The sequence below is a fragment of the Theropithecus gelada genome, chromosome 5, assembly GCF_003255815.1.
Source record: "Theropithecus gelada isolate Dixy chromosome 5, Tgel_1.0, whole genome shotgun sequence".
NCBI lineage: Eukaryota > Metazoa > Chordata > Mammalia > Primates > Cercopithecidae > Theropithecus > Theropithecus gelada.
The window spans coordinates 7,162,987-7,175,255 of NC_037672.1; the positions used below are offsets into that span (position 1 = coordinate 7,162,987).

The 12,269-nt window shown below is 47.1% G+C and overlaps 1 protein-coding gene across 2 annotated transcripts in view; it reads left to right on the top strand.

Moving 5' to 3' along the window:
• The window catches only part of EVC2 (EvC ciliary complex subunit 2), a 146,331-nt gene that overhangs the window by 12,175 nt on the left and 121,887 nt on the right, over positions 1-12,269 (top strand). For both annotated transcript variants that reach the window (XM_025386758.1, XM_025386757.1), the window contains exons 3-6: positions 875-1,041; positions 3,749-3,817; positions 5,694-5,880; positions 9,546-9,655. In XM_025386758.1, the coding sequence (XP_025242543.1) occupies positions 875-1,041; positions 3,749-3,817; positions 5,694-5,880; positions 9,546-9,655 (533 nt within the window). The remainder of the gene's footprint in view (positions 1-874; positions 1,042-3,748; positions 3,818-5,693; positions 5,881-9,545; positions 9,656-12,269) is intronic.

Consider the following 12,269-nt stretch of genomic DNA (forward strand, 5'->3'; position numbering starts at 1 on the left):
TATTTTATTTATTTTACTGTGTTTTTCTTTTGAGACGGAGTCTTGCTCTATCACCAGGCTGGAGTGCAGTGGCGCAATCTCAGCTCACTGCAACCTCCGCCTCCCGGGTTCAAGTGATTCCCCTACCTCACCCTCCCGAATAGCTGGGACTACAGGCACATGCCACCACACCAGGCTAATTTTTTGTATTTATTAGCAGAGATGGGGTTTCACCATGTTGACCAGGATGGTCTTGATCTCTTGACCTCATGATCTGCCCACCTTGGCCTCCCAAAGTGCTAGGATTACAGGTGTGAGCCGCCGCGCCTGGCCTGGGAGTCATTTGCTACCTGGGGGCTCAGCAGGCGTTTGTGTCTGGCCATGCACACAACCTCTTTAGGATGGTGGTTGGTGGTGTTCACTGAGGGCTTACTCTGCAGTAGGCGGGTGCTTAGAAGGACCTAGAAAGGTAGTACCTATACTGTTTGCCTTAGAATTCAGCAAACCGAGGTATAGAGAGGTTAGAGGTTATGCCCAAGGACTTATAGCTGGAGGGGCAGAGCCAGGACTCGAGCCCAGGGCTGTCTCATGTCATGTGTGTAAGAATCACCCCAGGCACCATTCTTGCCCAGTGGTTCTGATTCCTAGGTGGGGCTGCACAACCCAGGTAAGGAGACCAAGCTTTGAAAAATACTGTGTGTAAGCTCTGTAGCTTCCCAACGAGCATGTCTCATTTTCCTGGCAAACAGATGATACCATTCATTCATTAACTTACTTACCCAGCAAACATTTTTCAGGTGCCTTCCATGTACCCTGTAGTCTGCCTCTAGAGGTTAAGCTCTATGCCTTACTGTCTTTCCGCATTATATAAGATGTGCATATTGCTGTTTTGCAGTGGGAGCACCACTTGGAATGAAATTGGACAAGAAAATGGAAGTCTTTATCCCACTCTCAACCTCTGCAGCCTCTAGTGGGCCATGGGCTCATTCCTTATTTGCTTTTATACCTTCCTGGCCTAAGAAGAACTTATTTAAAAGAGAGTCTCCTGTAACACACCGCCTGGTAAGTAGTAAGTTCAGTACTTTAACGTGAATACCAGAAGTTGGAAAGAAACCAATTTTGGGCTGTGTATAAAATGGCACAGGCTTTTGTTGCTTAAAAAACGCTGTTCCTCCTCTTTCTACTGATAACTAAATATAGTTATCATTGGGGAGTGAATCCATTTATTTTTCCAAGGTGCTATTTCTGCTACACGACATACAGTATTTAGATGGAGAGGAGGTTTGAGTCAAGCATTAGGCTGCCTCGTCTGGTGTTTCCAAAGCAGGGATTGGATTGTGCTTCAGCCAGACCAGGTGACTCCCAGCTATTAAAGATGACGGTGCCCATAATAGCAGTGAGCATTTCACAAGCATTTACTACGGGCCGGGCACTGGGTTTAGCACTTTCTATGCATAATCTCACTTGAGCCTCGTTATGCGTTTCTTAAACAGTAGTATTTTTATTCTCCTTTTACAGATGGGAAATTGAGGATTAGAGAGATTAAGAAACCAGTTCTATGTCCCACAGGTGGAAGTGGCAGAACCAAGATTCGAAGCCTCTTCTCTAACCACTACTCCATGCTCTTGCTATTGTTTTCTAGTCTGTTTTATATCACGTGGGTTCAGTGACGTCAAGTGGTATTGAGAACCATTAAGCTTGGCCAATGAGCTACAATGGCCAACAGCCCTTTTTTGGGCTCCCTGCTAAGTAGTGATGTGAATTTCCTGGGGCTGCTGTAACAGATGACCACAAACAGCATGGCTGAAAACAACAGGAATGTATTTTCTCACTGTTGGGGAGGCTGGAAGTCTGGAATTACGGTGCTGGCAGGGCCATGCTCCCTCTGCAGGCTCTAGAGGAGGATCCTCCTCCCTCTTCCAGCTTCTGGTGACTCCAGGCCTTCCTTGGCTGTGGCTGCATCGCTTGACTGTCTCCCTCCATCTGCTCTTGGCCTCCTCTGTGTCTGTGTCTTCTCTATGTGCTACTTATAAGGACACTTGTCATTGGATGTCAGCCCCACCTGGGTAGTCCAGGATGATCTCTCGAGATCCTCAGCTTAATTACATCTTCAGAGACCTTTTTTCCAAAGAAGGACACGTTCACAGGTTCTGGGGATCAGAACATGGACATATCCTTTGGGGGCCACCACTGACCCCACTACAAATACTCATTGTTCTTTCCAGTCCTCTCCCGTAACAGGTAACTCATCACCTCACAGGGCAGCACTCTCCATACTCAGTCGTCCTTTCTGTGTTGATTTGCTTCACAAGCTGTATTTATCAGTTATTGTTTACAAGATGTTCTATGAAGGTCAGAAGAAGAGAAAGCCTGCTTGAGGGCTTTGGCAAATTCTCTTACGGTCCCAGCACGTTAAAAAGTCATTAGAGTGGGTGTGGTGGACGGAAGCTCAACTGAATCAGAGGCCTGGGTCAGTCTGATGCCGTTGCATATCGTCGGTCTGTTCTTCTGAAAATGGCATTTTTGTTAATTTTCTACACAATTTTCTACGCTGTGGAGAGGGAATTCATGTTGTGGAAAGATCACAGGATTTGGAGTCACACAGGCCTGGGGAGAGTCTCGAGCTTCCTGCCTGTGTGACCTTTGGCAAGAGAATTAACCTTTGTGAGCCTTGGTTTCCTCATCTATAAAATGGGGGTAATAAAACTCATGTATGTAAAGTGATGGGTGCCATGCCTGGCCCTCAGCCAATGACAGACAGTTTATTAGGCCCAGTGTGGTGGCTCACGTTTATAATCCCAGCACCTTGGGAGGCCAAGACAGGAGGACCACTTGAGGCCAGGAGTCCAAGACCAGCCTGGGAAACATAGCAAGACCCCATGTCTACACAAATGAAAAATAAGTAAAAAATAAACAAGACATATGATTATTAATATCACTGAGAGCTGCTGGAGTCTGGAACCCAGAATACAGCTTGTCCCACTGCAGGTGACAGGTGCGCAAGGCAGAGAGTGGGAAAGACGTGGCCATCACGGCAAGGAGAACCGAGGAGAGCTTCCTTGATGAAGTAAGGGTCCAGTCCCATTTAAAGGAGGTGTGTGGATACTGCAGGGGCCAGGGCCCTGGGGTAGGGAGCATGGCAAGGGCAGAAATGAATAGATACTTGTTATTAGTCAAAGGGAAAGGAAACCTGAAGGTTCAAAGGCAGCAGGAGGCTTGTATTTGATGGATGAGCCCTGGCTTTCCTTTGGAACCTTTTCATAGGAGCCATTGCAGGGTTGGAGGAGACCAAGTCTTGGCAGGGGGATTCCCTATGTTGATGAGGGATCAAGCTCACAGAGAGGCTGCCCCTGCCCCCAGACACACTGCCCTTTGTTCCAGTGCACCGTGGTGCACAGGGGTACTGTCAGCCCACACCTGGGAAGCACACGGTACATGTAAAATGATATCTTCACTCGTCTGCCCACATCTCCCTTGCTGGTATGTCAATCTTGGTTGAGTGAGTCCCTGTGACAACAGGTGTCCCACACATGCATCCAGACCGGGAATACACTGTGGTGTAAGCTCATGTCCACGTTCTTCTTTCCGTAAGTTTTAATTTCCAATCCTTTAATGCTCTTTTAAAAATAAGACTTCAAGATTACTTAAGGATTAGTAGCAGTAATCCTTCTACCCTCCTGTAAAAATGTCATCATCTTGTACTTTTATTAAATATATGTATAGCATGAAATATTTCTCATTTTCTAATAACTTTTACGTTTTATTGTAGTATGAGGACATTTCAAGAGAAGTTCAAGAGACTTCTGAGAATGGAGTAATTTTTCAGAAATGTGCACTGGTAAGTTTCCATTGGTGGTTTATATTTGAAGAGAAAATAATTGGATTTTGCCCACATCATTTCAGTAGAGTCATGTGTTTAAGAACTGATAAATCATGGGCTTACCTACGCAAGTCTGGACACGTGAGCAGTGAACAAACAGCAAGGTCTCTTAAATCTCATATGGCAACACTAGGACTGAGATTATTTTTGTTACAATTAAATAATTGTCAGTAAAAATCCACAGTGATCATTTAGAATGGGAAAAAAGTGTGATATATTTTGTTTCAGATTCTAATCATTACTAGGGTACCTGACAGTTTTCAAAGTTGTTTAATGTTTTTTAGGTCTTTAACCTTCCTAATCCCACAAGATGGTTACTAATCCTACATATTATCCTTGTGTCAGGGGTCTCCAGCACCTGCCTTAGGGTCAGTGATTTGCTAGAAGGACTTACAGAACTCAGAAGAGCCATTCTGCTCAGTTACAGTTCACTACAGAGAAAGGGTACAGATTAAAGCCAGGAAAGGAAAAAGGCGAATGTCGCACAGCCCAGGAGAGACCAGGCATGAGCATTAGCTGTCCTCTCTCAGTGGATGAGTGGTGTGGACAGAGCTTAGTTCTCCCAGCAATGATGTATGACAATGCAGATAGAATATTGCCAACCAGGGAAGCTCACTGGAGCCTTGAGGTCCAGGGTTTTTCTCAGGCTCAGTCACATAGGCATGGAGCACACATGAGACTGACCTCAGTTGTTTGTTCTCCAGCCCCTCCAGAGGTCATTTCGGTACAACAGGGTCCAAGGCACCCACCACAAATCACTGGCATCAGCTATCTGGTGAGGTCAAAGGACCCAGGCAAGGATATTCTGCAGGCTTTAGAGATTATCTCTCAGGAGCTGGTCAAGGGCCATTCCTTTCTCTTGAATGTGGAGGGTTTGGACAGCCCAGGCTTGCTGAGTTAAGCCTTCCCTGTGCCACCCTCATTTTATCACAGGCCCTCATCTACATCGTTTGCCTTCCTGGATGCAACCAGTGTTAGTAGTAGTTTCTTGTATATCCTTCTAGTGACTTTTTCTGCCATGTGCATGCAGTTATAAGTGTGTGCACATGCATGCATACTATGTGTACCTTCTTTCTCCCCCACCTTTTAAATTCACGTAGGTGGCAGTATATTACACACACAGTTCTGAAGCTTGCTTTTTTCACTTATATTCCAGAACTCACTCATCTCAGCACACACGTTGCTTCCTTCTCTTTTTTCCAGCTCCTGCATGTATTTCAGCAGAGCTGGGGAGAAGGTGGTGCAGGAGGGCTGGGAGACAAGACTAGAGGGGAAGGGAGGGCAGGAGTGCAGAGCCCAGGTGATGAGCCTGCTGCATTGGCCACTGGATGGCTTCTAGCAGCAGAGCCATTGAGACACATGTTGGGCAGAATCTGAGTGTGGGAGATGATCCAAGAGGCAGATGAGCTACTCAGGTCCTTCCTGGAGATCACATGACCATCAGAGACCCGGGGCTGAGGCTGAATCTTTAAAATAACTAAGTACCAAAGAGCCACTGTTTGCTTTCCTCGGTAATGCTGGTTGTCACAATCTCCCCAGCCTGACTAGCTCTGCACTTGGACTTTTTTTTCTTCTAAGATTCTCTGCAGGGATGATTTCGCTGTCTCGGTTTCTTTGAAACTGTCTCCAAGCAACAGCTTGGCAAGTGTGGGTCAAAACCCTGCTGGGGGTCTTTGAAATCATACGGAGCCTGATAAATTCCCAGAACCTCTGTGAGGCCGTGCCACCCTCCTTCTTCCTGGATGCCTAATGTGCACAGGTTGGGCTCGTGCCCCATTTGAGGAAGCTGGATTTGTCAGCAAATCTGCCCTCATGCCTTCTCCTCCTGCCCTAGGTGTCTGGGCCAAGCGAAGCACAGACAGCCCACATATGGCTGCTTGTTAACAACACCAAGACACCCTCGTCAGCCAACCTCTCGGAGCTTCTCTTGCTGGACAGCATCGCTGGTCTCACCGTTCTGGAGTCCATCGGAAACAGGACCTCGGAAGGATTCCAGGCTTTTGGCAAGAAGTTTCTGCAAGGTAACAGCAGAGCAGTCTGAAGCCAGGGATGACAAATGAGAATATGTACAGATACTTCCAGGTGAATGTGCTCTGGGTCAGGCATATTCTTAAAGACTTACATGTGTTCACTCACTTAATCCTCACAATGGATCTTACTATCAGGGTATCATAAAAAGAGACCACATTCAATATCTGTAACCAAAAAGCTGAATTTCTCATTTATCTTAACAAGATGTTAGATTTGGGGAAAGAGTTGTGGAAATTTTTAAAAAATATATAGTCAATTTTTATTATGAAAAATTTCAAACATACACAAAAATAGAGTTTACAGTGGATCCCAGTATACGTGTCACTCACATCACCGAAATTAATCATCACTCAGGAAGATGAAAAGTTTGTTTTGGGTTGTGCTGGACAGAGTGGGAGTGGGTTGACATCCATCTCAGTAGCATGTTCCTGAGCTGTCCAGGTATGTCCAGGTGTGTCCAGGTGTGTTCGAACATGTTCACTGGAGTAACTCCACTGCTGCTTGGTTGATTTGTAGACTCTGCCACCCTCACTGGTTGGCTTTCAGAGGTTCGATTCCTGAGGTGGGCTGTTATTGGTCAATTAAGCAGGTTTAAAACCAATTCTGGGATTCAGTTGGTACCATAGCTTCAGAACTCAGTTTCCCTAGGCAGGCAAAGACATCCTTTATTCTTCATAGGACCTCATTTACAGATGAATAGACTGGGACGAAAGTGGCTGAGAAGCTTGCCCGAGGTCATAGGGCTGGCTGCTGTCAAGGCTGACAGTCAAGCTCAGGCTCCCTGTGCACCCTGGTAACCATTAAACTGTCGTGCTTTTCACATGTCTGGAACTCTTCCCAACTCCATGCCTCCGTACTCACAGCACGCATTGCTAGGATTACGTGCTGCTCCTTCCCTCTGAGCCTAGATAAGGCCTCAGAATCCTGCGTAACACATTATTATTGACAGAAGCTACTAGTGGAGCTTGCCCACACGTAGTGACCTTTTTGCTGGCTCTGATTTAAATGATGTCATAAAAGTTGTTACGAGACGTCCCAGCTAAGTAACCTTCAGTGCTTTCCTGCCTTCAATGATATAAAAATGAATCCGCTATTCTTCAATTCGTGTTCAAAGCATGGAGCATGGGGCCACGAGCAGAGCATAGATGCAGCCTCAGATGGACCTGGGTGACTCCCAGCCTTGTGACTGAGAAGCTGCGTGGGTTCTGGAAAACTATTGAAGTGCTCTGGTCGTGCGAATGTCAGTCCATTGTGGAGTCGTAGAGATTGAATCAAGGAGACAATGTCACCCAGGCACTCTGTCTGGTAAAGGGAAGGTGTCCAACACCCTCCCCAGCCTGTGGTCCTGCACATCTTTCTTCTGATTTCCCCGCCGACCTTTCACGGTCCGTGCTCCTGCCAGACCCAGCTTCCTACTCTTCTCCTATCTCCTAGCATCTACTCTTGCTCTTGTGTGGGTCAGGAAAGCACCTCTCCCCAATTCTGAATATACAAATCATCTCTATTCTTTGGGACCTGGCCCTGGTGTCACCTTCTCTAGAAAGCCCCACCCAATCCACTGCCCCAAAGTCACCCGTCTGCCTCCAAACTTCCACAGAGATTACCTGCCCCTTCCTGCTTCCTGCTTGGAGCCTCGTGCCATTCTAGGCACTTTCCACACGTGAATTCATGGACTTCTGCTCTGGCACGTGCACACTGCGTGTCTCTGAACCTTGGCTCTCCATCTGTCCTCTGGGCATGCTAATAACACCTACCCAGGAAGGCGCTGTGAAGGTAAGGGAGCTAAAGCAGGGCGGCGCAGCCTGGCTATGGAAAGTGCTCCTGGGCTCCTGGTGTTACGAGGTATTTTGTTCGTGTTTTTTTTCTTCTTTTCTTTTCTTTTTTTTTTTTTTGAGATGGAGTTTCATGCTTGTCGCCCAGCCTGGAGTGCAGTGGCACAATCTCGGCTCACTGCAACCTCCGCCTGCTATGTTTAAGCGATTCTCCTGCCTCAGCCTCCCGAGTAGCTGGGACTACAGGCGTGTGCCACCACGCCCAGCTAATTTTTGTATTTTTCATAGAGACAGGGTTTCACTATGTTGCCCAGGCTGGTCACGAACTCCTGACCTCAGGTGATCCACCTGCCTTGGCCTCCCAAAGTGCTAGGATTACAGGCATGAGCCACCAGGCCTGGCCACTGTTGGTGTTATTTTTATTCTTATTGCTCCATTCTTGTTATTTATGCCCATGCTTGGCTCTGCCTACTGGGCTGTATATTCCCTGAGGGCAGTGTCCAAAGCATATTTATCTGTGAACTCACCGCTATGCCAAGGAGTGTAACATTGACTTTCACCTTGGGACACAGGTGACTTTTTTTTTTTCCCCCCAAAGCATAAGTAGATAACTAAAATCAAATGACCAGTCAGGTCCCAGTTCATTGACATTCTGACCTCATCATCATTATTATTTGATGCTTTTCTTTTATGAGAGCCAGTGTTGTTTGGGGAAAAGATGATGGGACCCAGAGGGTCAGGTGGCTCCCTGTCCATCACCTGGGTGATCCTAAGCCAGTCACTGTCTCTTAGTCTCAGTTTCTTCTTCTGTATGTTGCAGAAAATCACGTGTTCTCCATCCATCTCGGGGCAGTGCGTGGAGATCAGCTGGGTTAATGCAGGTGCAGCGCATGGAGAGTGGTCAAATCACTGTATGGGGAAGGTCTGACTATGACTACCTTCCCCATCATTGTCATTGTCACTGCCATTATCTTTATCACTTTACGTTCATTATCTTAGCTCTAGGATATATGAAAACAAAATGAGATGGGCATGGTCCACTCCTAAGGTCCCAGCTACACAGGAGGCTGAGGCAGGAGGATTGCTTGAGCCTGGGAGTTTGAGACTAGTCTGGGGAACATAGAGAGAGCCTGTCTCAGAAATAAATAAATAAAAATTTTAAAATAAAAATGAAAATGTTGAAGATTTTTAAAACAAAAATGCCAGTGATTCCTTAGGCTAAGTGAGCATTCCTCCTCTTTTCTTTACTATATATATATACACACACATATATATGTGTGTGTGTATGTGTGTATATATGTGTATATATGTGTGTGCATATATATATATATATTTGAGGTCTGCATACATTGAGAAATGAGGCATATTGTGGCATTTTAGGGCTATAAGTAACCTCTGTTAGGGAGAAAGTCAAGATTGGAGGACAAGCTTAGGTGAGAACAGTGACTGGCAGAGTTAGACGGGCTCTGTCACCCACCTGGCCACATTGGGCAAAGGCCTCCAGTCCTGGTACAGCCTCGCCCGAGCAGGATGGGCTGAGTGCGGCCCACCCAAACTTACCTATGGGATGAGGCGCGCTGCACAGTTAGAAAGGGCTAGGAGAGCCAGTCCTATTGCAGGTAGTGCACCCCCGCTCGTGAATGGAAATGTCAGGAGTGGGAGTCCAGGAGTCCGCCCAGCTCACTGTCCCCAGTTTACCACTCAGAGAATTTACACCTAGCTGTGTGCAATACAAAAGGCTTCCTTGCTGCAGGCATCACTGTCATGGTGGCCTCCCTTGGAACCAGGGAAGCCAGGGGCCAGGATGTGTCTGGGGTGTGGTGGGGCACGGCCGGGGGCATGGCTAAGCCCTCACTGAATCACACGTGCTTTTCTCTGCACAGTGGGAGATGCCTTTGCTGTCAGCTATGCAGCCACGCTCCAGGCTGGAGACCTTGGGAACGGGGAGAGCCTCAAGCTTCCTGCCCAACTCACCTTTCAGAGCTCGTCACAGGTATCACCGTTGTTACTTTAATCTCTGTCTTGCCACTGCCAGGAGAGATTGTTTTAGAAACAGGGACGCTTCAGACAGAAGACCTGTTAGTTCCTTCCTTCAGTGATGCCACCTAGCAGATAAGGGCACAAGCCCTGGAGTCTCACACACCTTGCCATGAACCGGGCTCCGTTAGTAATGCCCGTGTGACTTTGCCTAAGTTACTTAACCCCTCTGGGCCTCACACAAGGTTTTCATAAGGATAGGTAATCAATACATGTGAATTATTTTCCCTGTGTCCTGCACACTGTAAGCACCTACCCAGTAGTTACCATTACTGTTCATTTTCCAGGGCTACCGTAACAAAGTACCACAGACTAGACTTAAAAACAACAGAAATGTATTGTCCGGGAGGCTGGAAGCCGGAGATCAGGGTGTCTGCAGGGCTGATTCCTTCTGAGACCTGTTCTTGGCTTGTGGAGGCTGCCTTCTCCCTGTGTCTTCCTAAGACTTTCCGTGGCTGCACGTCTGTCCTAACCTCTTCTGTAAGGACACCAGTCATGCAAGACCATGACCCAGCCTAGCAACCTCACTTTACCTGATTACTTCTATAAAGACCCTGTTTCCAAATGCAGTCACATCCTGGGGCACTGGGACTTCGGACTTTAACATACAAATTTTGGGAAACAGTCTGGCCCATAACACCATTACTGTGAGTCTCCCCATCTCTCACTGCCCCTGTGGTGGGTTCACTTATGCAATGAACTGGCTGGCTGCCTGTCCTGGCAGGTGCTGCACGCCCCAGGTACAGGCTGCAGGAGATGTGGTCCCTGACTTCAAGGAGATCATGACGCTCTGCTTCCTTTTGCCATTTTATTGTGGCTTCAGCCCCTGGAGAAAGTCTTCCCTATTCACGGCCATGGAAGATGCAGCTCATAGCATGACTGTGATTGCCCCAGGTCCCATAACAGGATCAGATTGTACCCTGCAGCCGCCTCCTGAGGCCTCCTTCTACCCTGAGGCTGCAATGCCACTGTGGCGTTTCTGCTGCAATGAGGGGAAAACAAAACAAAACAAAAAACCTTAGACAAATTTAGATAAAAGGAAAGAGGCTAAATACAAGATACAAGAAAATGACATGAAACTATTGGGAAGGACAGTTCTCTCAGGAAATAATTCAGTATAAAGTTAAAAAAATAGAGAAGAAAGATTTTTGAAACTAAGGATAAAATCCCAAAAGATTTCCCAAAAGAAATCCCAACAATTTCAGAAGACAGGAAACCAAGTCAATTAGAAAGAAAAGGTAAGATAATGATAAGGAAAAGATAAGAATCAGAAAGCAAATCAGAAACTCGGAATAAAATGAAATGGAAGCTTCAGGAGCTGAAACCCCGGGCAGCTGTGTGTGTTCCTGGGCCGGGCTGGCTTGGGCAGGGGGAGGTTTATGGTTCGACAGAGCCTGGCTCCCTGCACACTCCAGGAGGACCTTCCTTGTGGCTTCGCCTGCCCCAAGCTGAAATAGTCCTGCCTGTTACTTTGTTTGGTTCCTGTCTGTGATATTGATTCTACCCCCTAGGAACCCCCTCCCTCCCTCACTAGAATGTCAGCTCCATGAAACCAGGGCCTCGTGTGCCCTGTTCACAGCTGCGTCTCCAGTGCCAAAAAGAGAACCCTGCACATAGTAGGTGCTCAGTAACAATGTGTTGAATCCCACTTGGTCCATGTTTTCTGGCTTCGTGCCAGGAACTAAAACATGTTTCTGAAGCCTTGAAGTTTATGTCGTAACTGCATGCATTTACTGGGGTGAGGATTTACGCTTTGTAAAGAGTTGAAGATGATCTTTGATAGCACCCTTTAGGCTCCTATCTGCGTATCTGTGGGAACACAGCAGAATGTACTGGAATGTGGGCTCTGAACTTAGCCTCAGGCTCCAGTTCAAGAGACCCTGAGACTCCTAGACACCATACATATTCCAAAGCAGAGGTGACTCAAGAACAGAAAGGGCAAAGTGAATGAATGCCTCAGTGGTGTCTTTTCTTTACAGTCATATTCTAAAACTGTTCCATTTCCCTCCCATGAAAAGAAGACTTACAGTATTTTGATTTTCTTTGAAGCCTCCATGAGGTCACCCTGCTGGCCCACAGTGGATTTGGGAAGTCCCACTGCTTCCTAGTGCTGCTGCCATAACATCTGTAGGGCATGGATCAGGGGATTTGTTACCTCGGGAGGGGCATAGCTCAGGTTACAGAAACATGCCTTAGTCATGTCTATAATGAGAATTACATGGGTTGCTGAGCTCACTGGGCTGCAAGCTCTAAATCCCAAGGTCTGGTTCTTTTTTTTTTTTTTTGAGACAGAGTTTTGCTCTTGTCACCCAGGCTGGAGTGCAATGGTGCAGTCTGGGCTCACTGCAACCTCCGCCTCCTGGGTTCAAGCAATTCTCCCCTCTCAGTCTCCTGCGTAGCTGGGATTACAGGCGCCCACCATCATACCTGGCTAACTTTTGTATTCTTAGTAGAGATGGGGTTTCACCATGTTGGCCAGGCTGGTCTTGAGCTCCTGACCTCAGGTGATAAACCTGCCTTGGCCTCCCAAAGTGCTGAGATTACAGGTGTGAACCACCAAACCTAGCCAG